Here is a 27,481-nt window from a genome sequence, read left to right as displayed (position 1 = left end):
TCTACTCTAAATATTAGTCCCTCTAGAGTTGGAAACCATGACTGAAGGCCTGTGGATTATCAGACAGTATATAAAGTTTCAGCCTGTAGTTAACCATCATCTTTGTCATTGCTATTATGTGAAAAAGCAGAGGCTTCCAAGGTATTGATGGTGGCATCTACCTAATGATGATATCATCAGGAGAGAGAATTGAATGGTGTGAATTAGTCTAGTTCTCAAAGGTGCAGTGTTCTCCCTAAGCAGAGTTGGAAAATCACAGAATGAATATCAGTGATGCATTGCAAAAGGACAATCAGATCGACTCAACTACGTATACTGATGCTCAGAGGAGAAGGAAAAAATTCGAGGAATCCCAGTTCTTTCTGATCATGCTACCAAATCAGTTTGAATAGTAATAGTAGACTCATTTATGCTACAAGTACTTTGAATCTTTTATATCAGTGGGCTTTATTATTAGGAACTTTCTGAACAACATGACAAGGGCAAGATTTTGGAATTTATGTCTTCACGTGGGGAAGTTGTAGCATAGAATGTTGAAGCCACGTAGCTTGGATTTGAATGCTGGCTGTGGCATAGGCTTGTTTTGTTCTGTTATGCAAGTTACTAAACTCAGTTTCAACATTGCTTACAATAGATTATCTCTTCATTGGACTGCTATGAAATTTAAATGAGATGTCTGTAAAGCTCATTAGCATAGTGTCGGCTATTTGGTAAGTCCTGAATAAATGTTAGCCTTAGTAATAATGAAAACAGTGCAGAACCTGGGCTGAAATGAGATAGTAACTGTAGGGGTGGGCATGGGGTGTGTCAGTGCTTGTTCCTGGCTGAGTCATCCTTGCAGTCTTTGGACTCAGCTGTTCTTCTCTTCCCTTAGTGGAAGGAATGGCAGATTGCTCTGCCTTCTCATCTCACCTAAATGAGGGGACTGATCTCCGCTCAGCTTATCAGGGGACTGATCTCCGCTCAGTTTATCCACGAGGTGCTTACTGATTACCCACTATGAGCTCAGCACTTTGCTTGCTCTGAAAGTAAACAGCCCCTTCTCTGGGGACTTTGTGTTCTAGTGAGAGAGACAAACACATAAAAAAGAGATCATTTCACTATGATCTGCTAAGAGCTATGATAAAAGCACATTTATTTATGATAAAAGCTCAACTGTGGTAGCAGAATTGAATTTTAAAAAATTTAAAAAAATTTTTAGCCTGTGTACACAGTGGAGCATTGTCAATTTGAACAACCTCAATCCTGGATTATGAACATTAGAGTCACCAAATGGTTGTACTGATCATCAGGATGCTTTATGGGAGCTACAGAGAGGAAAGCAGTTTTGGTGCTCTGGGTAACAGGCCGAGATCACTTGGCAAACTTTTGGCAACCTTGTGTATGAAGTCAGGAAGTGGAGATAAGCACAGGTGTTGTTTAAGTTATGATGTAGGTTTGGAAATGTGGGATCCTCTAGAAGACATCGCTTCCCCTTTAGAGTATGAGGCAAGGATAAATAACCACGTTTAGCATAAAATAAAAAGACCAAATGATCCTGTTCACTAAGCTAGTGTCTAAGTCACTGAATCTAGTTAGGGGAGAGGAAGACTAAGCTGTAAACACGATGGGAACTATTTATTGGAACAAACGCTTCCGGCTTTGTTGTGGTGTATTAGATCAAGGGCTAGGAATGGATTGTGATTGAAGTGCTGGCTCTTCCACTCGCTAGATATGCAAATTAAGTAAGCAGCACCTGCTCTGCTCCTTTGTTTTCTTACCTGTAACATGGGAATGATAGTAGCGTTCATAGCATGCTGTGGGCATTAGGATCTCTAATAGGGCAGGACTCTTGTTCAGTACCATAGTTCTCTCTCTTGAAACAATATAAATATTGGAGAGGAACAGCCGTCTCCAAATGTTTTGAATGTTGTAATTCAGTTTGGACATGTGGACATTACATAGCCCACAAAGCAAGGTTCTGAAGTTAACAACAACAACAATAAAATAAGTATATGCCAACTCTCCACAAAGCATTTATTTAAAAAACTATCAAGATTATATGTAGTCAGAGTTCTAAATCCTGCTGCCTTGCTTGTGTGTGGGTGGGGAAGGGAGGTGGTGGGACAATTACACCAGAATGCCTCACTGGTAGGAGAAGCAATGTAGAAACCTGTTAACTTGTTAACTGACACCCCTGTCCAGTTCTGATGGGCATGTAGGAACTATTCCTGCTTCAAGACTCATTGGCCTTGAGGTGTTTCTATGTATTCTCTTCTAATAGTGGTCTTTCGACATTTCCAAAGATGTCGCATAAAATCAAATTGACAGATGACCCATTCTGGCCTTCTAGCATATTGAATACTGTGAAAATGCATGATGTGTTTTTTCTTCATCACTTTCTCTGCTCTCTTTGGTGTGAGAACCACACAGGTCTTTGGGTGATGAACCTCACATTAAAAAAAAAAAATCACCATTCCTTAGTGATCTGGACTACAGATGCTGGGAACAGATATTTTGGAGTATTCATGAAGATCACAAAGGACTTGAAATTGCTTAGAAGGTTTATGAATCCAAGGCACAGTAACTATTTGTTGTGCTAACTTCTACTGCCAGTCGTTTTGTGTGTTTACATAGCTTTTCTAAAATAGCTAAGCCAAGTCTTCATTAGCTTAGATTGTGGGTTTACTTGACATTCATCAGCCCAGAATGCTGGACCGGAACTTGGGAGCCAGCCTTGGAGCCTATTCTCAGATCTTCCATTGACTTCAAGTTACTTCAGGTTTGTGACTTGCTCTTTGTATTTTTAGCCACGTGTAAAATGAGAATTTTATTATTATTATTATTACCCCAGATTTAATCAGCTTTCTTGCTGGGAGAAAAAGAGCTATAGCTTAGTCTGAGCACCAAATGGGCTCACCAAAACTGAACCCCAGAATTAGATAGACTTAATCACCCAGTCCCAGACCTGATGGACCTAGACAGGCTTGTGTTCCTGTGGGCAGGCTGGCTCCCAAAGAGGAAAGAGAGAGGAGCTGAGCAAGACTTAGGGGGTGGGGCCTGGACATCAGCATTTTAAGAAAGCTTCTGTACTCGAAGTGTACCTCCACGTTAGGGCCTAGCCCTTTAGGCCTATCACATATTTTGCAATGCCTCCGTGCCTTTGCACATGGCCTAGATTGAGCATCCTTGCCTTCTTCACTGGGGAAAAAATCCTACTGATCCCCCAACCTCCGATTTGGGTATGTCCTCCTCTGTGAAATCTTCCCCCTCCTCTTCACTTCCCACAAGCAGAGTTGCCCAAGCTCTCCTACATGCAACTACTCTGCCATAGACTTAGCTATTTCATGAACCTTATTCTGTGTTGAAATTATTTGGCAAGTAGACTGAACATTTTTGTAAAAGCCCACACATACACACATTTTTGCCAATGTGAAAAAAAAAAAGAAAAGGTCTGAAAGTATATCCATCAAATTATTAAGGGACCTTAACTCTGAGGAGAGGGGTTTGGTCAGAGGAGGATTTTCTGTTTTTAATAAATAAATCAATACATTTATTTATTTTTGGCTGTGTTGGATCTTCATTGCTGCCCACGGGCTTTCTCTTGTTGCGGGCGCGGTGCGCGGGCTTCTCATTGCGGTGGCTTCTCTTGTTGCAGAGCACGGGCTCTAGGGCTCATGGGCTTAGTTGCTCCACGGCACATGGGTTCTTCCCGGACCAGGGCTCGAACCCGTGTCTCCAGAATTGGCAGGTGGATTCTTAACCATTGCGCCACCAGGGAAGCCCAGGAGGATGTTTATATTTTGTTAATATGTCCTCAGTTTACCTCTACATTGCTTTAATTTTTAAATGATACGTATTATGATTGTAACATAAAATGATAATCTAAAAGAGGAAGAGTGTTGCATTTTTTTTTGGCTGTATATTGCCTCCTGAGATGATTTTTACCTATCATTTCAGTCATCATCCCAATTTTGGACCATGATCTGCCCTCTCATGTCCCTCCCTCTCCCCCTACTCTTTCCAATACTCTCCTAAATCCCCGTAGATCAGAGGTATGATGAGATTATGGGGAAGGGACAATCCTCAATCTCACTATTTTACTATCCTCAATCTCAGGCTTGTCTTGGTGCCGTAAATAGGAATAAGTCCTTTCCAAATACCTCTCTACTGAGCTGTTATAAATCTGAACAGGTAACAGGAAGAGAGAGACTACTTGTTTTTCTGCTCTAACCCTGTGTATCTTTTCTTATGCAGGTAAACTACGGAATTGAAGTTTTGAAGGATGGGTAAAGACTTTCGTTATTATTTCCAGCATCCCTGGTTTCGGTTGATTGTGGCCTACTTGGTGATCTTCTTTAACTTCTTAATATTTGCGGAGGACCCAGTTTCTCATAGCCAAACAGAAGCCAACGTTATTGTTGTTGGAAACTGTTTTTCATTTGTAACAAATAAATACCCTAGAGAAGTTGGCTGGAGGCTTTTGAAGGTGCTTCTATGGCTACTTGCCATTCTCATAGGACTAATAGCTGGCAAATTTCTGTTCCATCAGCGTTTGTTTGGTAAGTACCCATGAAATGTAATGTAGATAATTATTTAATTCTATACTCCAAGATAGAGCTTTGTTATTTCTAAATGCCAGTTTAGAATGCATTTCAGTTTGCCTTCCAGCCTTAATTAGTTATGTGCTGTTGTAGCTCTGGTTCTTCAACTGTTCTGTGTTTAATGGTGTACATTTCTATGGCCTAAGGAATATTAACATGAGGTAAAATTAGTTCTAAACTTAATTTTTAAAAATGGTGTTATATCTAAAATGATTGTGTGTGTAATCTTATTTAAAGAAGACATGTAAATAGCTCTTTTCCTATAAGTAGTACCTAAGTATGATATCATAAAGGGTTTGTAAATCATAAAGAGAATGCTTCCATATCACACCACATTCTCATTAAGGTAAGTTAACCATTGCCCATATATTTACACATATTGTTCATTCGGGGAATTAGGACAGGAACTCTTAACTTTTTCCCCTCATTTCTTTCTTTCCTTTTTTTTTTTTTTTTTTTTTTGAACATTGGCTTTAGAATGTTTATTTTGAGCCTGATCAACCACAGAACAGTATTATAGTAAGGAATCTCTTGGTAGTAAGCAACAGAAAAAGAGACTAAATTTGTTTAAGTTTCAAAGGTAACTTACTATATGGGTATTGGGATATTTCACAGAGACTAAGAGTAGAATTTGTTTTGATAATTGGGATAATGGAAACAGGGGCTTGAATTCTACCAGGATGTTTTTTGTTTCGACTTCTCTCTCATATCTGCTTTATTCTCCTTTCACACTGAAGATCAGTTTACATCCACTTAGAGAGACTGGTTTGACTCTTGGTGCCAAGTTTAAACTCTTAGATTTAAATGAAGTTGACCCAGGTTGGGTGTGGTTCCTACCTCTGGCCCAGTCGATTTTGGCCAGGAGGTGGGTGCAATTTATTCAACAAATTCATTGGTTACTTATATTGCCAGGCACTATTCTAGACATCGAATCAAAAAAGCAGGGTATCTGCCCTCATAAACTCATCCTACAGGAGGGAGAAAAGTTCTAAACAAATAAATGTATAAAATGCAAAGAGGTGATAAATGCTATGGGGAAAAAGAAAGTTTTAAATGCTACTGGGTCAATTAGGGAGAGAACTTAGCAATGAAACTTTGAATTTAGCAATTATAAGATCATAGGTGACCTAGTGTGGGTATTTTCGGTGTAGAAGTTTGGTTAGAAACAGATGGCAATAGTTCAGGGAATAAACAACAAATATATATGCATACATACACATAATATTATATATATATTCTTCTCAATCTCTACTCCTCAAACTGTTGCCATCTGTTTCTATTGCATAAACATATAAAATGTACATATTTTATATTATAAAATATGTAGTTTCAAGAAATTTGATGAGGAAGTGGAAGAAGGAAATGGGAAGTAGCTATACATGGAAAAAAGGCTAAGGGGAGATTTTGTTTTTCTTGTTATTTTTGATGATGGTGATTTTATTGTAGGAGTGAGATTAATTGATCCACTTGTCATGGGGGAAGAAGCTAGACTGAAGTGCAGGTAAAGGTATAGAAGGAAGACAGCATCTCTGAAGGTTGCTTTGGTCTGTGACTTAGGACACAGGCCACAAACAGTGGCCTTAGAGGGGACAGGAGGAGAGACCCCGGTTCCTCAGAAATAGTCATGAGTGAGATCAAGGTTGGTACTCTATAGGAGCATTTGAGGTGGAGGAGTAGAGAGGTGAGTGTGCTCCCATCTGGTGATTTCTATTTCACTATGAGGAAGGAAGAGCTAAAGATAAAGATGGAGGGATTGATGAGCAAGGGGCTTAAGAAAGTGGTCCAACTTGGGAAGAGCTACTCTAGGGAATATAGATGTGAACTGACTAGGACAAATGAAAGGGTTACTGATGATCACCCAGGGCTGAGGTGGTTAGTCACGATAAATTTGAATGATACCAATCTGAATAGTTGAGCAGCTTTCTCTGTGAGAGCTCAGTCACCTGGAACAGAATTTGAGTGATTCACCTGGTCGGGGAATACTCAGGCTTGCTGTACTGGAAACAAAGGATGGAAAATCAATGGAGAGTTCTAGTAAAAGAGGTATTGATTTGATTAGCAGGGGGTTCTGGCTGGGTGTGGAAAGGAGGTGAGGAAAACAGTGGTTTCGGAGGAGTGGGCAAGGGCCTGAAGATTCGGATGAAACGGAACAGGTGAAACGGGAGTAAGAGAAGGGAACGAACCGATGGGTGTGGTTAGATGGCATGTTGGAACAGAAGTATAGCCATTCTTTAGTGGTGATTCCCAACTAAGGTGTGTTCTTTAGAGAGTGGGTGCTAAAGTTAAATGGAGAGATGGGGGTCATTGACACAGAGGATAACTGGGAACTGGGTGTGAGCTGGGCCATCCGCCGAACATTGAACAAGCATGGTGTTGTTTATAGTAATCATATGAATAGAAGAGGTCAAGGGGAGGGGGTAAGCAAGAGACGGTCAGTTTTCAAAAGTGGTTGAAGGGTGCTGAGCAGGCAAAACAATAGATGTCCATTAAAAGCAATGGCTGGATGCATCTGTAATCCATTCCATAAACTTGCTCAGGGTAGAAAGCTAAGGCAAGCTTAGACCAAAATATACAGTTTGGAGAAAAGTTATCAGCCTATGTTATAAAAGACTGAATGAAAATCATATGATGGAGGTAATGATATTAATAATAAGGACAGATCATTTGGTTTTGTAATTACTACATTTCATTAAGTTATTCTATTGCCGTCCTATCTCTTATACTAAAATCACATTTAGTCATGGCTTACTTTTTTTTTTTTTTTTTTGTGGTACGCGGGCCTCTCACTGTTGTGGCCTCTCCCGTTGCGGAGCACAGGCTCCGGACGTGCAGGCTCAGCGGCCATGGCTCACGGGCCCAGCAGCTCCGCGGCATGTGGGATCTTCCCGGACCGGGGCACGAACCCGTGTCCCCTTCATCGGCAGGCGGACTCTCAACCACTGCGCCACGAGGGAAGCCCATGGCTTACTTTTTAGTTCTCTTATTGGTATAAATAATTCAGCCCTGAAAAAAAATCATTCTAGATTTCAAGTAGTTTATTGACTACAAATTATTTGAAAACAATGCAAAAGTGTGTCCTTTCTTTTTTTTTGCTTACGATAGGTAAGATTTTATAATATAGTCAGCTTTATCACTTCTATTTGGTAAGTTACTTTTTTCTTTTTTTCCTGTTATTGAAAGTCTATGAAATTATATGGGGTATTAGAGAAGGGATGATAATCTGCAAATCTTGGTGATAACTGGCTAAGATAACTGGACTCCCGATGGAATTTTCTAATGAACTCCAAACTGGTCTTCTCCTTCTTTCTTCCTTCATGGCCATTGTTTCTTCCTTCACTCACAAACTGTTATTAGTCGTTGGCTCCTAATAATTCTCTCCTTCTCCAATTCATTCTAGATTTTGCTACTGGAATAATTTTTTTACATGGCTAAATGGCTCCTATCACCTACAGAATAAAATCTAAACTCCAAAGCACGTTATGATCTGCTCCTGCTAGCCTTTTAACCTGATCTCTTAACATTCCATACTCTACAGAATTAGTTGCTGGCTCAAACCTGCTGTCTTCTCTTATGCCTCTGTGCCTTTGCATAAGTGCCTTCCTAGACCCATCATGCTTGTCCTCTTCTTAACTTGGCCAATTTCTCTTTTTCCTTCATATCCAAGTTCAAGTATTATCTCCCCTGTGGTATTTTCTCTGTCTCCCTCCTGTCAGACTGAAGTTGTCTTTTCTTCAGTTCCCACTTGTGTCCACTTGCACCAAAGCATGTACAGCAGGGTGCTCTGGAACTGACAGCCAAGCAACCTTAGGGAAAAGAACCCCAAATTTAATGCAAGCACACACATTGCCCTCACTGGCTTGGGATGTGATAAATGATTCCACCCTTGTCCCCCACGAGGTAGTATTTGTACATAATTCACTTTTTTAAAAGGCCTTATTTAAACCTTTAACGATTTGTAGATGCAAGCTTGTGGTAGATGGTGGTAATGGTAATGATGGTGTATGTGTGTTGAGAGGAGTGGGATTGTTCACTATAAGCACAAAAATTTTTGTTACAGAAATTGGAATGGTTTACAAAATAATCAGAATCATTTTGTGTGATCAAGTAAACAGTTTCTGAAATGCCAAATAAAAATATTAAATAGAGTGCCACTACTGCTTTCATTTCATTAACTTGAGTCTTCCCTCACTTATTTTATTATGGAAAGTCTCTTCTTTGTAGATTCCAAAAAGACGACACAATATTGCCATTTTAAAGCATGCATGAGGAAGAGTGAATGATTCTGTGATCACTTGATTTAATCCAGTTCATTGGTTATAAATTTTATTTTTTATGAGACATGAATAGTACAATGCTGTGGCTATTTAGTTAACAACATGAAACCCTCTCATGATTTATAATTTGTAGTGGGATTTGTCCCAAATAAAAATGCTGACTCTTGCAAGTTGGAAATTGCTTTTTATCAGAGACAGAAATGATTAAATGCGTTTAAAACTATTCCCCTCTCACCTGTGCAGTATGATTGGAATAAAATGGAAGAGTTGGTTTTCCTACATCGTAGCACTAAACTTGTAAGACTTCAGGCTGGTCACAATGCCAAATTTCCCAAATGCAGAATATAATTTAAGAGCATGTGTGAAGTGAGAATTAATACATTTCAAAAAAATTTCTTTAGGTTTAACACTGAATCTTGTTGAGGTAAGTATTATATCAGGATTTATGAAATTTAGATTCCATTGGAATATCAGTTTATACTTTTCCAGTGCCTCTCTTTTCAATATTTTTGGATGATTCCATTGTTTAAAAAAATAAGCATGTGTTCAAATAATGCATCCTACCCTTTTGGAGGATTATACATTTGGGATATCCATGAATAGAGAAATCTAAAATTATTATGCTGATAAGGCTTACATAGAAAGGGGAACTTAATTTTTTGAGCTTATTGAAGAAATCATTTTTATTCCAAAAAAAGAGTTGAAATGACTTACAAAAACATTTATGTTTAATACAACAGGAATAGTAAATGAGTACCACAGAATCAAATATGTTTTGATTTCATGAGTTTTGCTACCTTGTTGGTTTTGAGCTTCCTTGGAGGCTGGGCAAAAGGGGAAATGTGATACATTACATAGCTTTGGATATCAGAAATGATGAAAATTGCAAGTTTCACAGGGGAATTTTTCTTTGCACTAAATTCTGGAATTTTTTGCCCTAAACTCTGGTAAGGATTTTTTTTTTTTTTTTTTTTTGGTATAAGACACACTGCATGGTGAGGTGGCAAGTGCAGAAATGGATTTCGTATTCTTGTGTTTTAAAGCAAACTTTCATAAAAGTTTAGAGTATAACTTTTAAGCATAAAAGAAATTTGTGATATTGTATTCACTGAAAGTAACTCTATGAAGGGCAAAGTGATCAGGCTCTAAATAATGCCTTCTGATTGAATAGCTTTATCTAGGGATGGATATTAGAACATCAAGATTATAACAAATGTATTTCTCAAACAGACTGCTCTTGCTGTTTGTATTCCTTCATTTCTTTTTGTTTTCTAACATGTGCAGGAAGCCTCTATTAGCTGCACTTTTCTTTTTAACATGGATGAAGGGCAGGCCGACTCAGAATGCTCTGACAGGTATAGTGTATAGAAATGATGCTGGACCTGTTAATATTGCATAGTTCCTTTTTTGAAACGTATATATTCATGTATATAGTTATTTGCCTAATTATTTCATTAATGTTTCATGTCTCAGCCATACCATAGCCTCACAAGGGCAAGGATTGTGCTGTGTTGCTTATCATTTAATCCTCAGTGCCTAAAACAATGCCTGGAATGTAGTATTATTTGATAAATTTGAATGAATAAATAAATTAATATTCCTTTGTCTTTTACATGTTATCTTTGCCAGTGTTGCCTTTTTATTGTAAGCTATAGAAGAGTATTCATTTGTTCATTTATAAAATATCAGACATCGTCTCTGCTCTCAAGGAATTTAAAATCTGGTTAAAGAGATAAGATGCATATTCATGAAAAATTAATTACTCTGACAATACAAGGAAATGCACATCAAGTATCAAATGTCCAGACTGTGAGAGTTGTGGGAATTCAAGAAGGGAGGTCACGGTGGTCCAGGAAGGGGAAAGCAAACTTTGCTGCCAACGTGGGATGTAAGGGAGTCTGAAGCATGAGTGGGATTAAAATAGTCAAATATGATGCAAAGAATTCATTACAAATTTTAGATCATGAGGTAGATGGTGTGAGCAAAAGAGATGAGAGCAGTTTAGATTTTTTTTAGAGTGCGGGAAAACTGAGGAGGTCATGCTCATTTTGACTGGAGTGAAAGGTTTGTGTTAGGAAAGAGCAGGAGATGCAATAACAAGGTAGGCTGAGTCTGAATTCTTTGTCTTTTTATGCCAGTCTTGTACTTTGGTCTTTCTCCCTTCTACTGCAATATTTGGATCAAGGAAAGTATTTGAACAAGATGGGAGATGATGGCGGGATTAATCTTGAAGCAGGATCTACAGGGAATTGGAGAGGGAGAGGTTAAGGGAGTAGAAAAGAGTAGGAAAGTATTTTTGGAGCCTTGTGCAGTCATGCAGGCCTGAGATAGTTCAGGCCAATCTGGAATAGGTGTGGTACAGTGGGCATCAGGGTGGGGATTCTTGGAACCTTGTGAAGCTTCAACAGCTGATGAGATGTGAGGAGGTGAGAGTAAAGGTGAAATTATGGGTGACTAGGAATATTGGGATGAGTGACTAAGGGAGTGATTATCTTATTAAAAAAAGAAAGACTCATTAGGAGAATCCAGTTAGAGAAGATAATGAGTTCAGTAAATGATGGGCTGAGGTAATGAGAACATAGGCAGTGGCCCATTTACCTTGAATAGCGCTCAGTACAGCACAGTATGGATTTATTTACCTTAATCCAAGCCCACCATTTCTTATCCAAACCTTGAGACCAGACATGTATCAGACGTCAGTGCATGTGCTTACATTTAGTAGCTTGCCCTATGGGACTGAGGAAATACTCCATCATCAAACACATCGATATATCTGTAGCTGAATGTATATGTATATGTATGTGTATGTGTATATGTATATGTATATGTATTCACATGAAGTGGTGTAAAGGCTATAAACAGCCTCAAATCAGTTCAGGTTAGGTCTTGCTGCTAAATGAATTCAGGTTTGGTCAGGTCTTACCAACACATCAGTTACAAATATAGAGTCTTTCGGATTTCAGAATTATAATAATTGGATAATGGACCTGTACTTGACTATAAGCAACATTTCATATAAATCTTTGGTCCCCCCAAGATATCCACCTGCATAGAAATCACAATTCTTTTTTAGAAGGCTGTGATTTTTAAAAAATTATGGTTTGACTGATAACTAGACATCTACAAAAGAAAAATACATGTTGAAGGTTTTTTTCTTGTGTTTATATTATGCAAAATATTAAAGAGTTTGCTATTTTCTGTGTACCTATGTCTGTTTTAGTTTTAAACAGGAAATTCAAAATAAAGCATTCTCAATACATCTAGAAATCTGAGGAAACAAATTCTAGGGTTTTTTTCTTTCATTTTATTTAAACAAAAAGCTGTTGCCCATAAAATACCAAGTAACTCAACAGTGTTTTGTCATTTAATGGATTTAATAAAGGTAAATGCTTGTTTGTTTTCTATTGTCTTAGCTTTAAGTCTAGTTTGAATTTTTTTCTTTGTGTTTGAGCTACACGTGATTTTATCATTTCAGAATAGAAAAGTTTCAGACATTCTGGGAAGTGTGGGTAAGATAGTCTTGGGCATACAGGAAGATCAACACATGAAGAAACAGATTTCATCAGATATTTAGGAAGGAAAAACGATTATTTTAATGCAATGATGTGGGTATGATCTGACCTCTTTTGTGTTAATTTAAGATTTGAATACCTGAGTAGTGTAAATGACTCTGATAGTTGATAGTAACTATCCTGATAGTTTATAGTACATTAAAAATAGTATACTTATTATTACCCAGTGTGATTGTCAACAACTGATTATTTTAAGTATTGCATTTTCAAGATGATAAGTACTTCCTTTTGGAGGAATTACTTGAACAAATGCTATATATGTGGTCAAATGATACTTAGATAGAATATCTACAGTTTTAAGCTTTGTCTTCTCAAGATACAGTGTTTGATACTCATGATAGCTATGATTTAAATGTTTATTACCATCTTCATTCTCAACCAATGTATACACAGTGCCAGAATCTTCATTTTTCTGCATGCTTGAATTGTCAACACATAATTCCTTTTTGTGGAGTAAAATAATTTTGAGCTCAGAGTGACCACAGAATTCATGTTAGAGAAAATGTTATACCATTGCTTGGAGTGGCCTTTATCATGGGAGAAAAAAAAGCAAGGTTTTTGATAAGAGAGGTTAGGAAAGGTAAGCTGGGAAAATGATATTTAGCATTAAAATAATCCCCAAGGAACACCGCTCTTCAAAGGGGAATTTGATGTCTGTCTAATAGTTACTGAACTTGGTAGCCCTTTACAAAAAACTTATCCTGTTACTTTAATGTTCTGTCTCATTGAGCAGGAAAGGAAGGTGAAGCTGGAAACCCCAACTGTACGGCCACTTCCTCCCATACCTATTAGGTGCCTTCATTAGTTCACAGTGCAGTCAGCTGCGCATCCATTAACACTAAAGGGCCACCAGCTGCAGCTTCCAGTGTGCTGGGAGTGTCTGGCTGCTCTAGTTCCCATAGGACAGAGGATACAAACGCTGTAAAAAGATACCTCGAGGACTTAATAAAACTAACTCAGGTTAGAGCATTGTAATTAAGCAATTATTAGCCAAGTACCTTTCTCGGTACGTTTTACTGTACTTGGTAGAGATGAGTAATTCAGGGGCCAAGGGACTCTTTCCTTTCCAGGTCCAATCCTGGCCTCCACTTCCTCTTCTCATTTCCCGCCTATGGGGGGTAACGGCAGAAATTTCTTACGAAAGCAGCTATCAAATGGAATTGCCACAACTAGACCCTCACACATGGTGCTAAGAGAAACCGCTTCACTGATGAGTGAGATATAACTTGCCAGGGTGGAACTAGCCAGCTGGTTAAACAATACATAGTAAAATTGGAAGCGAAGAGTGCTTGATCACTTGTTCACTTAAAACCACATGGATAGAAGTTTTGTTTGTTTTTCAAATAATAGGGTAAATAGTCCTGGGTGGGAGAGGAGTGTGATTTGAAAGGACACTGACAAATAAAAGTTTTCCTTGGTTTGTTTTCTTTTCTCTTTTATTAATGCTCATACCTAGAATCATTTCTTGAAGGTATTTTCACTGGCTTGAAGTCTGCGCTACTTGGGAGGGTGATGAACTAACAAGGATGTTAGCAGTTGGCATCATCAGGAGATCTATTTCGAAGGGTGAGTGTTGGGATACGGGAGAACATAGGAGAACATTCTGACGTGGTAGCTGTGTTGCTGTGCAGGATTCCAGATAGAAGGCGGAAAAAAGGCCATTAGAAGACCTGGGGGTGCACAGGGAGTCAGGCTGGAATACGGGGTGCACAGCCTTGCCAAAGACAAAGTCTAGTTGCTTTCTGGGGGTGGACTTGAAGCTGCATATTTGATTTTGAGTATCAGTGGTAGTCGAAGCAGTTCTGTTGTTTTTGATTTGTATTTTTATTGTGGCTGTGACTCAGACTTATTATTGATGGGTAACTAGAAATGTACAGGGTTGATTTGCCTGGCTGCAAGGTCACAACAATAGCCAGCAGTAAAATTGGAACATAAACTGAAGCCTCCTGGTTCCCAGACAGGTGCCTTTTCAGGCATCCCAGATGGGGAACAGGCAGCTGGCGAGCCTCAGGACTGGGTTGTGCAAGGCCACTCCCCACGGCTTCGCCCCACTTTGCCTGCGTGCAGGGATCTTTTCTGGCACCACCTCCTGCCGGACCAGCCCTCTGTTTTGGACAGAGAAAGTCATTTAGTTGACCCCGTAAGAAGTTGTACAGTTCCCGGACAGAGCCTGTCATTGGTGCTGACCCAAAAGATCTCAGCACGGTGCTCTCTGCCCTGGCAGCCATCAGTAATCTCACAGCCTGTGCTGGACTTTACTTCTTCCCTGGATTCCAGAGGAATGTGATTACGCATTTCCCTAGGCTTGTCCGTGCTTGTGATGATTCTTTCTGTGTCCTTGAGGACACGCCCATCGAAACGGATAGACCCGCTAAGAGTTAGGTGAGTGTGTACACACGGAAACCTGGGAGAGCGAGTTTGAACTTACCTTCCAGCAGCCCGGGGAAGTTAACATTTGTACTGTAAATTTTAAACTCCATATTTTCCTGCTGCTTCCACATCTCTATGAACAGGCTGTGAGCGCCTGACCCAGGTGACCAGGTGCACCAGTGTGAGGAGACTGGCCTTTGCCACAAGTTCCCCTTCTTGCCCTCCCCTGACTGTGACCTAGTGACATTCAAACACACCAGTCAAATCCGTCACACCTTTTGCTTATGTGGCCCTGACCCCCTGTAAAGGCACTTGCCTGCAGGTCCTTACTTTCTTGCACCCCGCCTGGCTGATGGAGCTTGCTCCCTTGGCCTTCCAAGCCTCTGACCCTGTGTGGCCTCCCTGTGGCATGTCTCTCTAGGACCTGTGAGTATAATAAATATTTTCCTTTGTCTCTCTTTGTGCTTCCTCTTGTGACTGTACCTGACTGACCATCTCATGAGAGAATATAAAACAGTTCCTTGCTGCTTCATGACCTATCTCCCTCTTTCTTTTATGTCCTTCCCAACTGATTCCTGTTTGAACTGTACCATTTTTCAGCATCATCACTGACAAACATCAAGTACCTCTCATTTGCAAGGGACAGTGCTAGGTGCCATGAGACACTGTCTTTCAGGAGGTTGCAGTGAGCTAAGAGATCATACACATACATGAAAATACAGCTGTACTTTAACTGCAATGCCAGCATATGATAATTGCCATGTAAGCAGGATGGGCCATCTGTTCTGAAGGGGCAAGAGGTCATTCCCAATAGAAATGGTTAAATAAGTCTTCTTAATAGGAGTAGGAATTCATGGGAACCATAGCATCTCAGTGTGAATGGAGTTGGTGAGAGCATCCTTGTTATATTTTCAGCCAGTATTTGAGCACCTGTAATAATGGTGAAATCACCATCTCCCAAGTACTGTGTATCTGACCACTGTTTCTACAACAGTTCTTGAGTCTGAATCTGAGCCTTGCCTTGCACTTCCAGTAGAATTCTGTTGGATAGAGAAGGAGAGCATTCCAAGCTGGAGAAATGGCAAGCACAAAGTTGTGGGGAGGAAAAGGACAAATGGTTCTGGGGTATAGTGTGAATCTGCATCAGCAGATTTGAGGCAGGAAAGGGAAGCTGCAAGGCAAATTGTGGAGAGTATTGAATTTCAGGTTCAGGAGCTTAAAATTTATTTTGGAAACAATAGCAAGCCATGGAGCATGTCTGTTCCTTTCAAATTTTAAATTTCAAAAGTAGTACAAGCTTGTTGTGGGAAAAAACCCAAACCCTAAAATATGTGAAATCAAAGAAGAAAATCAAAAGCTTCGACCACAGGATGACAAGATCAAGGTACTGTTGTAGGAAGATGAATGCAGGATAAGCTGACCTTGAGGCAGGAGGTTGTGCTTCCGTGGCTGGGGTGCACCTGCCCTCAGGTGATCAAGGCTCGATTTAGCAGAGGCAATGAGGGTGGGGTAGCAGGGAAGGAAGGAAGAGAGGGTGTGAAGGAAGTTCAGGCACACTCACTATTCTTCTCCTTTTATTGATAAAAATAAGATCTTGATTTCAAGTACTGCAGTTTCCTGAGTCCATGCCCATCATTTACCAAACATAAGATATATCAATCCATTTCTAAGATTGGAACTTAAATTATCATTAGATCATCCTACCTTCTTTTCTAAGTTTGCTGAAAGAAATGAATGTATTATTCTGGTTACTTGTAACACTAGAAGACACTTTAGGAAAAAGCAGATTTATGCTCACAGATATAAATAAAGCTGTGAAGACACTGATGGCACTGAATTTCTGTTTTGAAGCTTAGTGTCTGTTTGCCCTTGCCCGCTCTTTTGAATCATGCTCTTTGATTTGTCTCAATTCACTTGCAAAGTATAGGAACCTTGATTATATAAGGCTTTATTTTGTTCATTCAGTAAATATTTACTGAGCATTTTCTAGGCCCTGGGGATCCAGCATTGAACAACACAAAGCCCCTACCTTAATGGAGCTTATGTTTTAGTGGGAAAAGATGGACAATAAACAAATAAGTCATTACATGTTATGTCAGAGGGCAATAAATTCTGTCATGACAATAAAGCAGGAAAACTCTAGGGAGGGGTCTGGGAAGCTGCTGGAATTCCCTCTCTGAAAAGATGACATTTGAGCAAAGGCCTGAAGGAGATGAAGGAGCAATCCAAGTAGCTTTTTGGGGAGGAAAACTACAGAAGAGATCAGGGCAAGCCCCAAGGCACTCGTGTATTTTGAGTGTTTGATGAACAGCAAAGAGGCCAGTGGCTGAGCAGAGTGAGCGGAAAAGAAAATGGAAGTGGGGTTGAGATGTCTGGCAAGATCACAGGCATTTCATTGTAAACAGTCCTTTTACCTTAAGTGCAAAAAGGGGAACACTAATGAACAAATACATCAGCGTGACTTTAAGAATGTAGTTTCTAATATAGATATACTGTATTTAAAATTGGTGTTTTAGTGAAGCCCTTGAGCCCTGCTCCTTGGTTTACTCTGAAATAGTGCACAATCAATGATTTTTATTCTGGCAATTTCTTTACTCTTCTGAACTCCCCATTATGGCTCTTTTATGGGGGTTCTCACCTCACCTCCCTCCCTCTAGTGGGATATAGAAGGGAAGAAAGCTGCTTTTTTAATGGTGGGTGAGTTTTTAAGTGATTTTAAATAATTTTAAAGGCACTCAACTCTGTGCCTGTTCCCATCCCTGCCGCTAGCCGTATTAACTCTGTAGTGGTATTTTCAGCAGTGGAGGTGGGGAAGACGTTCCTGGGGGCAGCCCCAATTGTCTGTCCTGACTCTCACATTTCCCCCATAGAGTTTTAAGCATCTTTTCTTTCTCTAGGGATGAATAGATGTTCTGTCCATATAAGGGGGTGGGGTGTTGTAGAGATGGAGGTTCACAGCCCTTCCCAGCTTTTCCCCCCATTATAACCCTAGCCATGAATCTGTTAGTTTAGCCTCAGGAAAAATGACCCTATTCATTTGTTTCTAGGTTGCTTTCCTGCTTCTATTTAGAGCCTAAATAGATTACTAGACTGTCCCCTTCATTAAATTTTGTAAACACAAGCACTTGACAATCCTTGTTTAAACCAGGACAGAGAATTTATTTAACAGCTGAATTTAAGATGACAGATCAAATTGAAAATGAAAGAAGAGTATTCTTACTCTTTCTCAGAAAACTATCAGCAGTGGGTGGAGGAAGATTTTCAGACAAAATACTTGGAGCAAGTCTAGATTTTCTAGCCCTAGATATACAAGAAAGATTAATGAAAGAGATTCATTCAAGAGGTATTTCTAGAGTGCCTGTTTTATGGGAGACCCAATTCCAGGCACTGGGTATACAACAGTGAATAATAATAAAAACAAGACACTCAGGATTCTTTTTCTCATATGTTGTATGCTCTGGTGGGGATATATAAACAATAGTGGTCATTCATGCAGTTCATCAAATATTTCTGTCTCACATCTCTGGAACATGGTGGGATTGTACTTTGTGGTCTTGTAATTAATTCTGACTGGTTAGTTGTGAGCAGGAGTGTTGTGTAGCACTTCTGAGCTAGAGCATTTGATTGCACATGCAAGACCCTCTGGTTTTGTTTCCTCGTTTCCTCAGCAACCAGCAATGCTCCAAATGGTTGTTGCTCTATTGACCTGAGACCCAGAGTGAAGGCAGTGTGGAGTAGAGCTCTTAGCTTACCCTTAATGGATGTGTAGTAGGAGAAAGGAATAAACTTTTGTGCTTTAAAGTCATTGAGATTTTGGAGTTGTTTGTTGTCGTGGCATAACCTGGCTTATCCTGACTGATATAGTAAGTTAAAAATAAACACAATTAAAAAAAAGATAACTTCAAATAATGCTATATTCTATAAAGAAAACAAGACAGGGAACTGTGATAGAAAGTGCCTGGAGTACGGTATACAGGCTCCTCTAAATAGGGTGAGGAGGTTAGATTGGAGCTAAGACTTGAATGATGAGAGGGAGCTAGCTGAGGGAAAATCTGGAAGAAGTGCACTGCAAATTGAAGGAAGAGCAAATCAAATATCAAAAAGAAAATCCTTTTGGTATGATTGAGAAACATCAAGGATGTTCATGGAGACTAGAGAGGGATGAGGAAGAAGAAGTAGGTAAGAGCTAGTGTTGTAGGATTTGGCAGGTCATGGTCAAGAAATTTTGTTTCATTTTAAGACTAAGCTATCATAGAGCTTTGAGCAGAGAAATGACATGATCTTATTTTTATAGTAATTATTTGGGTTTCCCTGAAAAAAATGGCTGTATGGGGGAAATAATGAAAACAGGGAGACTAACTTCTAACTGGTAGTTAGGAGATTGCTGTATTGGTCCTTATCAAAGAGTATGACAGTTTGATTCAGGATGGTAGTATGGAGATGGGGAGAAGTGGATGGAATTAGGATGCATTTTGGAGGTTGATCCTATAGGATTTGATGATGGATTGGATGTGGGTGATACACATAAGATTTAAGGATGGATCGTGTGTGTGTGTGTGTGTGTGTGTGTGTGTGTGTGTGTTTGAGCAACTGGGTGGATTGTGTTGCTATTCAATAGAGAGATTGGGGGAATAAAAGATTTAGGTATGAAAAATCAAGTTTCTGTTTTGGACACATTGAGTTTGAAATGCCTATCTACATTCATACTTATTCAATACATGTTGGGTATGTTTGAGATTCCAGTTCTAGTAATATGAAGTAGCTTATATCAGACTAACCTTCCTGCAGATAGAAATTCTAACTTCTTATCCTTCCTCTTCCCCCAGTACTACTATTTTAAGGCATTGGAGAATGACCAAAATAAGGCAGAAACAGGAGGGGATTCAATCTTGTTAAAAGGGTGCCATACTTGTGAGATCCATATAGCTTTAAACCTGAAGGTACTTCCCAGCCCATTAAGCATGATAACAGCTAGAACTCCAGTAGAAAGCCACAGTTCTTTTGATTTGAGGACTCAGAATATGCAGTTCAGGGCTGATGGAGCAGTTGGAAAGTAATGAGGGAAATCCTGGAAAAGTCATATCCACAGAGTGGAGTGCTCCAAATTTTATGTATAAACTCTGCTTGAATTCTTGACTGGCCCTGGGCTGTACATTCTTGGTGGAATCTTCAAGAATCCCAACAAAAGCACTAACTAGAAGGTTGAAGGAGCTGAACAGAGATTTCACTGGCTGTCTACCACAGGAGAGACAGTTTGGAGTTTGACTCAAACTAAGTTAGAAGGATTGGTAAACACCTTGGGCTTTCCATTGAAACTCCAGAAGGGCTGTCCCTTAGAAATAAAGGCTATATCCTAGGGCTATGGGATTTGCCCCAGGCCTGAGGAGGAAACCAGCACAGACCCAGCCTAACCAAGTATAAAATCAAGCCTACACAAGTTCCAGGTGATTAGCCAATAATTTAAGTGCATGGTAGAACAAGAAATCAACACTCTTTAGGGGAAGAAAACAGAATGCAGAGTCTCTACAATGTGTCATTCATAATGTCCAGCATAAAATAAAAATTGGTTGTATTTGAAAAAACAAAACAGAAACAAAACCCCAGGACAATTTGACCCATAGTCCAAAGAAAAAGTAGTTAATAGAAACAGACACCTAGATTACACAGAAGTCAATTAGCAGACAAAGACTTTAAAGTAGTGTTTATACATTGTTCTTAGGCAAGTAGGATAATGCGAAGAAGACCACTAACAATTTCATAATCAAACTGCTGAAAATCAAAGATAAAATGTTAATGTTGAAAGCAGCTAGAGAATAAAGTCACATTTTATATGGGGGAATAATGGTATGAATGATGGCTAACTTCTTGTTGCAAATAGAAATCATAAATATGGGGATAAGTTAGAAGACTATTTTTTCCTTAATTTCTTTAAAAGACAACTGGATGTATAAAGGAAAATTTATAATATTGTATTGTGGAGCCTTATAAAACATGATGATATAAAATATATGACAATAATAACACAAAGGATGGAGGTAAATGGAATTATACTGTGGCAAGATTCTCGTATTTACGTGAAGTGGCACAATGTTAATCTTAAACTATGATAAGTTAAGGAGTCATGTTGCAATCTTTAGAACAATCACTGAAAAATAATTCAAAGAGGATAGATCAGAAATCTAATAGGAAGGAAATTAAAATTAACTAAAAAATATTTGATTATGCCAAGAGAAGACAGGAAAGAAGTAGCAGAGTAGCAGTATACAGATGGGATAAGGATAAATCAAACAACAGAGTGGTAGACCTAAACCCAAACATATCTATAATTAGATTGTATGCACAAAACCTAGCCATTACAATTAAGAGGCAGAGATTGTCAGACAATTTAAAAAGCTTAATCCAAGCATATGCTTACTGTTTGTAAGACATAAACTTTACGAAGACAGAGCAATTGAAGTTGACAGGATGGAAAATGAGTATATCACAAACAGTTAGTATAAGAAAACTGGTGTGAGTATGTTAACGTCAGACAAAGTAACCAAGGTAGACATATCAAAATGATGAATGGCTCAATTCATCCATAATATATAGCAGTCATAAATATATATGTATCTGATTACAGAGGTTCAAAACACCTGAAAGTAAAACGGATAGAATTAAAGAGAGGAAAATCAAATCCATAAACATAGTTGTATAATTTAACTGTTTTCCTTTTAGTAATTGATAGAATTAAATTAAACAGAAAAATTAATAAAAATATAGGTTATTTTAAAACTAATATCAAACAAAAAACTCATAATACATATTCTTTTCAAGTAACATGGAATATTCCCCAAGGTTTATTCTTCTCTAAGCAAAAGGGAGAATCAAGGATTTATATATTTATTTAATTTACTTACTATGGAACATACAACAAGTCTAAATGAATTTCAGAAGATACTCATACAGAGTATATTTTCTGATCACAGCAGAATTAAATTAGAAATAATAAACAAATACACACAACACAGAACACATATACACAGAGAGAGGAAATCCCCAAATATTTGGAAATTTAAAAACACAATTCTAAATACCTATGGTTAAGGAAGAATTTACAAGAGAAATTAGCAAATATTTCTAACTGAATGATGATGAAGATATAACATCAAAATTTATGGGATGTAACAAAAGCAATGCTTAGAGGTAAATTTATATTTTAAATGCTTGTATTAGAAAAGAAGAAAGGTTTTAAATCATTGCTCTAAGTTTCCATCTTCAGAGGTTAGGAAAAGAAAAGCAAATTGAACCAAAAGTAAGTAGAAAGGAGAAAAAATAATGAAGATAAGAGCAGAAAGGAAAGAGAAAAAGGAAAAACAATGGAGAAAATTCACAAAGCCAAAGGTTGATTATTTTGAAAAAATTAATAAGACTAGAAATTATACTAAGATTGACCAAGAAGCAAAGATAGAAAAATAATTACCAATACCAAGAATTAAAGAGGGGGTGTCATTGCAGATTCTAAACAGATCAAAAGTGTAGGGAATGCCAATTTATTTATGCCAATAAATTCCCTCAAACCCCACAAGAGAAATAGATAAATTTCTTGATAGACATAGTTTAATAAAACCGACATAAGAAGAAATAATCTGGATAGCTTTATATGTATATAATAAATTGAATTCATTATCAAAAATCTATCCACAAAGAAATTTCCTGGCTTAAATGATTCCATTTCTTGTGGCCTTGAGGACTTATAGGTGTTATTTTCTAAGCAAAAGAGAGAATCAAGGATTCATTTGTTTAATTTATTTAATACTTGTATAGTAGTTATGTGCCTGACATTGTTCTAAGCACTTTAGAAATGATAACGTATTTGTCGGATGTTTATGGTGGTAAGGACATGGAGAGATGAAGAAAAATTTCAGGAATGATTACCTCCTACAATATATGCTATATACTTAACAGAACTGAACACTTCTGGCTGTTTTCTGCCCACAGATGACAGAAATTTGTGGGAAAACTGGAACATACTTTCAAATGTGTACTCTGATGTTGTGATCAATCAGTCGGTGTCATATTCTCATTTTCTTTCTGCATGCAGAGTAGAATGTAATTGTTAACATCCGGAATATGAGGACTAATTGTGTTGCTTTCTGTTCCCTGTTCTTGCCTCATCATTTTCCGCCTTTCACATTCATGCCGTCTGTTCCCTTGCATCTCTACATGTCAAATCTTATCTATTCATCACAATTTATTCCAAATATTGCCCCCTGATTTGTCTTTGTATAAATCCTTTTCATATTGCATATTGTAGGGGTTTAATAAGCATTTTTTGAATTGCAAGAATAGATGAATGAATAAAGGCAGGTGTCTATTATGTTAGATGATGCAAAGAAGCAACCTCCTCTTTGCAGCTTCATCCTCACTGGTATCGTGCTTTTATGACTAGAAATTAACTCTGAATAAAATGTCTAGTTTAGCTGCACAACAATGACTAGCATTTAATACAATTGCTATTACAGAGTAATTTTGCAGCACTTGAGAATGGATTGCCTTATTGATTTGATTTTGTAATTGATGTATGCCAACAAGAGGTTAATGTTTCATAAAAGATTAATTGGAGGTATTTTTCTAAGCATTTATGAGAGATCTTTTTTTCCTGTGTTTGGAACACAGTACTAGGCCTTACTGGGTCTTCAACAATTCATCCAGGTATTGTTCTGATAGAAAAAAAAACATGCTATCAGTTGATAAGCTTTCTGGGTCTTATCTTAATTCCTTCATCCCTTAGACAACATATTTGTTAATTATTAAATATGTAATTGTGCTAAATCATAGATGGTATTGCTCAAAGGCTACTGATGTAAATGAGTGCAGTAGTCTCTGCTGTTTCATGGGGTGAGTTGTGACTAAGGCTTTTCAAAGTCCCCTATCTTCAGAACCACCTGCTACCTATACAAACCGCAGGCTCATCATTTTCCATTTTTGACTTATATCCTGTAGTAATCAAGGATTGGCTTGGAAACAGTACAGGCACAGACCATCATCATGAGCACAGATACTATTCTAAAAATAAATGAAAAACTTGTAGAAAACCTATGACTAAGGCATTGTATCTATTTGGCCAATGTAGAATGCAGTGACACAGCAGGTATTAAGAAGCAGGAAAATTTTTTTTTGCAAGATATTTTCTTTTAGGCATCTAATTTGCTAACTTTTAGTTGAGAATTTCTGATTATCTACCTTGAGTGTGTGTTTTAAATGTTTTTTTTGACAATGATTCTGACTTTTTAAATATTTATATTTATTCATTTATTTATTTATTTATTTATTTTGGCTGTGTTGGGTCTTCGCTGTGGCATGCAGGATCTTTGTTGTGGCATGCGGGAACTTTTTGTTGAGGTACGTGGGTTTCTCTCTAGTTGTGGCGTGTGGTTTTTCTCTCTCTAGTTGTGGCGCGCAGGCTCCAGAGCACGTGGGCTCTGTAGTTCGCAGCATGTGGGCTCTCTAGTTGAGGCCCGTGGGCTCAGTAGTTGTGGCTCATGGGCTTAGTTGCCCTGTGGCTTGTGGGATCTTAGTTCCAGGGATCTACAACCAGGGATCGAAACCATGTCCCCTGCATTGGAAGGAGGATTCTTTACCACTGGACCAGCAGGGAAGTCCCTGTGTGTGTGTTTAAGTGTTACCAGAGAACTAGCTTACTCAAGAATGAAAAATTACAAATCATTATATGACCTACTTGAAGAGGTTAAGCACGATTTGTTGACAATCCCCCGGTTGCAAAGGTAATTTTGAATCTTTACATCTTTAAATAATGGCATATACTACCGTCAAGTAGTATATGACTTGCTCCATCGTGCAAAGAAATAATGTCATGAAGTAGAATTTAGCCATCTTTGAATTCTTAATACCCTTACAAGCATTATGCAATTTCTATAATATCCATAGATTATAGCCTACTTTTCTTCTTGCGATTCTTTTCTGGCAAAGAGAGAAAGAAAAATGATGATACAAATGAGGTATTTTACTGCAATGGAAAATATATTGAAATAGAATATTATAAAGTCAGAGTCTGAAATGTAGGGGCAGTAGTCAAAGAGGATGGAGGAAGACCAGAAGGGAATTCTTCAAAGATGCCGTGGGAAACAAAATTTTAAGAAGTGGGTGCTCAGTAGAGATGAATGCTTTAAGAAAGGAAGAAAGATGTTGCAAATAGAGAAAGAGTCATTAAATGTGGTGATAGTTAAAATAGCAACAACAGTTTATGATAGAAAACTGCTTCCATTTTATCCTTTTTTATGGAATGATAATGCTTTATAGATTTAAATTCTTAGAGTGTTATCCCTCAGTTTGAAAAGGAATGAAAATCTTACTTTTCTTTCTTTTAAAAAAGCTTAGTACAGTATAAGATGGCACATTTAACAAGTGCTGTGCAGCATAGGAATTATTTACAAAGTTAATTATCTGTTTAAGAATCTACTTTAATCAAAACCTTTAGTATATGAGAGTATATTTACATATATCTGAAACCTTTTAACTCTAATGTATGATATAAAGGAATCAAGCTCATCCAGCACATTCACATGTTCACAGCTCTGATGAAGCTCTAATTTATCAGTTATTTTTTGTATCAAATGTAATAAAAAGATTGAATCTGCTATTGTTTTTGCTTGTCATGGATATAAATCAAAATCTGTGACTTATACTGAAGCAGGAAAACATTTTTGTTAATTTTATCTCATTAAAAAAGAAATAAGCTGCTCACTTTCATTTTAATCTTTTAAAGTTTTTTTCTTTCCTTACTGTTTCTACCCATTTTTACTGTTTCTCTTTTTGTTAGCTTTTATTTCTTACCTTTTGTTGTCATTTCCTGTTTCATTCTGAGAGTTTGTCTCTTGCCTTTTCCCAACATCAGTACTTGAGTTTTTGCTATTTTGTTTCTTGCATTCTTTTTATTCTAGCTTAAAGTTATCTGCATATACTTGTTTCCTTTTTTATTTCTTTTTATTCTTTCAGTCATCTTTTACTTATTTATTGTTACAGACCCTGAGTTATAATTGTTATTTTGTAATAGCTTACTATTAATCTGAACTGAAAAATCCATATATATCTTCACTCACTTTCCTCTAATCTTGACTTCCTTCTTTTCATTTCTTTATTTTACTCTTCTTTTCCTATCCTAGTTTCTCCCACTTTGTAATTGTTGGTGTTTTTTTCTTTGGACTAGTAGAAATAAACTTTCTTACTTTATAACTTTATAGGAGGCAATGAAAATAGTGAAGAGAAGAGAACGTTCTGCTTTTTCATAACAATAAATAGGAAGGTATTATGGAACTTTAATTTGTCTCTTCTTTTCGGGGTGAGAGCTTCAAAAAGATGTATAAGCAGTATTAAATCCTAGAAGATAGCATCATCTAGTCTGTCTGTTTTCCCCAATTTCTATTCCCTCTTTTTGTTTTAATCTAAACAGGTTCTTGGATATTTGATCCCACGTTCTTAGTGTTCTTTTTAATTTGACTTGTTCTTCAGTTAAAGTCCTTTGTTAGTACTTGGCACTCATATAACACGCCGTACATATCAGTTGAGTTAATTTGAGCTACTATCTAATGTACCAGCTTCATCACCATCTAAATACACACCCAAACCTCTAATTTCTGGAAGGGTAATGGTGATACCAAGTTGGATCTTGTGGGATGGAGTAAAGCCAGGGTAGCCTAAAACCCTCTGGGGGTGCAGGTGGGAATTATGTTTTCTCGCTTGTAAATAGCATTTGATATTTAATAAGTTTTCTCTCCTAGTTTCTCAAGTAATAGGAGATCCCCAAGGGAACTGAACTGGTTAATACAGACTGTATTAATTCTCCTCTGTGAAATACAAGTTAGCCTCAATCATTTAATAGATACAAGTTACCCCAAAGTATTTTATAAATGATGCATTTTTAAAAAGTGAAATACAAATAGTTTCTTTGTATCATTAAGATTTGCTAAAACCCAGGACAAGGGGTTGAAAAGAACGGTGGGGAACAATGTGTATATGTGTGTGGGGGGGGTACATGTATGTGCGTGTATATATGTGTGTGTGTGTGGTGTGGTAATGATGTGTGTATAAACAGAGTCAGAGTCTGGTAGGTCAAAAGGATAAGCAGAAAGGGCTAAGCCTAAGCTGAGTTTTACAGGAGGTCCAGTAGCTGCACGTCTCCTACTATCCATAGTCCTGGGTGCTCAGACCCCTGGACCAGATGTGACTGAGTTTTTTTTTTTTTAATTGGATTAAAATTTCTTTACAATGTTGTGTTAGTTTCTGCTGTACAAGGAAGTGAATCAGCTATATGCATACCTATATCTCCTCCCTCTTGGACCTCCCTTCCACATCTGAGCTTCTGAGATATGTTACTGCTTTATGCTTCAGTAGTTCAAGCAATTCAATTTGGCTTCTATGTTTCTCATTTCCATTCTAAAAGTCATGCACGATCATGTCTAACGGAGTTTCTTTCATAAATTCATTTCTCAATCTCTTTATTTCCTTTTTCCCCTGACTATGACTTTGGCTGGATTGAGCCTCTATCTGCTTAAAATTCAAAAAATCTAATTTGGGACAGAACCTAGAACAAAAACATGTTGGGCTGCTTTATTTATTGTTGAAAGGAAGAGTGACAAATTATCACACCGTTATTGAGTTTGACGACCAACGAGCAAGGGAA

General features: G+C 37.9%; 1 protein-coding gene across 1 annotated transcript in view; it reads left to right on the top strand.

The window, feature by feature from the left end:
• Positions 1 to 4,264: 4,264 nt before the first annotated feature.
• TMEM117 (transmembrane protein 117) overlaps positions 4,265 to 27,481 on the top strand; it is a gene marked incomplete at its 5' end in the record, with an annotated part of 516,641 nt that continues 493,424 nt past the window's right edge. Inside the window, one exon of the mRNA XM_081247914.1 lies at positions 4,265 to 4,541. Within this exon, the coding sequence (XP_081104040.1) occupies positions 4,265 to 4,541 (277 nt within the window). The remainder of the gene's footprint in view (positions 4,542 to 27,481) is intronic.

Source organism: Mesoplodon bidens, assembly GCF_964165515.1.
Source record: "Mesoplodon bidens genome assembly, chromosome: 11".
NCBI classification, from domain to species: domain Eukaryota; kingdom Metazoa; phylum Chordata; class Mammalia; order Artiodactyla; family Ziphiidae; genus Mesoplodon; species Mesoplodon bidens.
The sequence above is the reverse complement of the archived record's forward strand: the minus strand, read 5'-3'. Positions and strand labels throughout refer to the sequence as shown.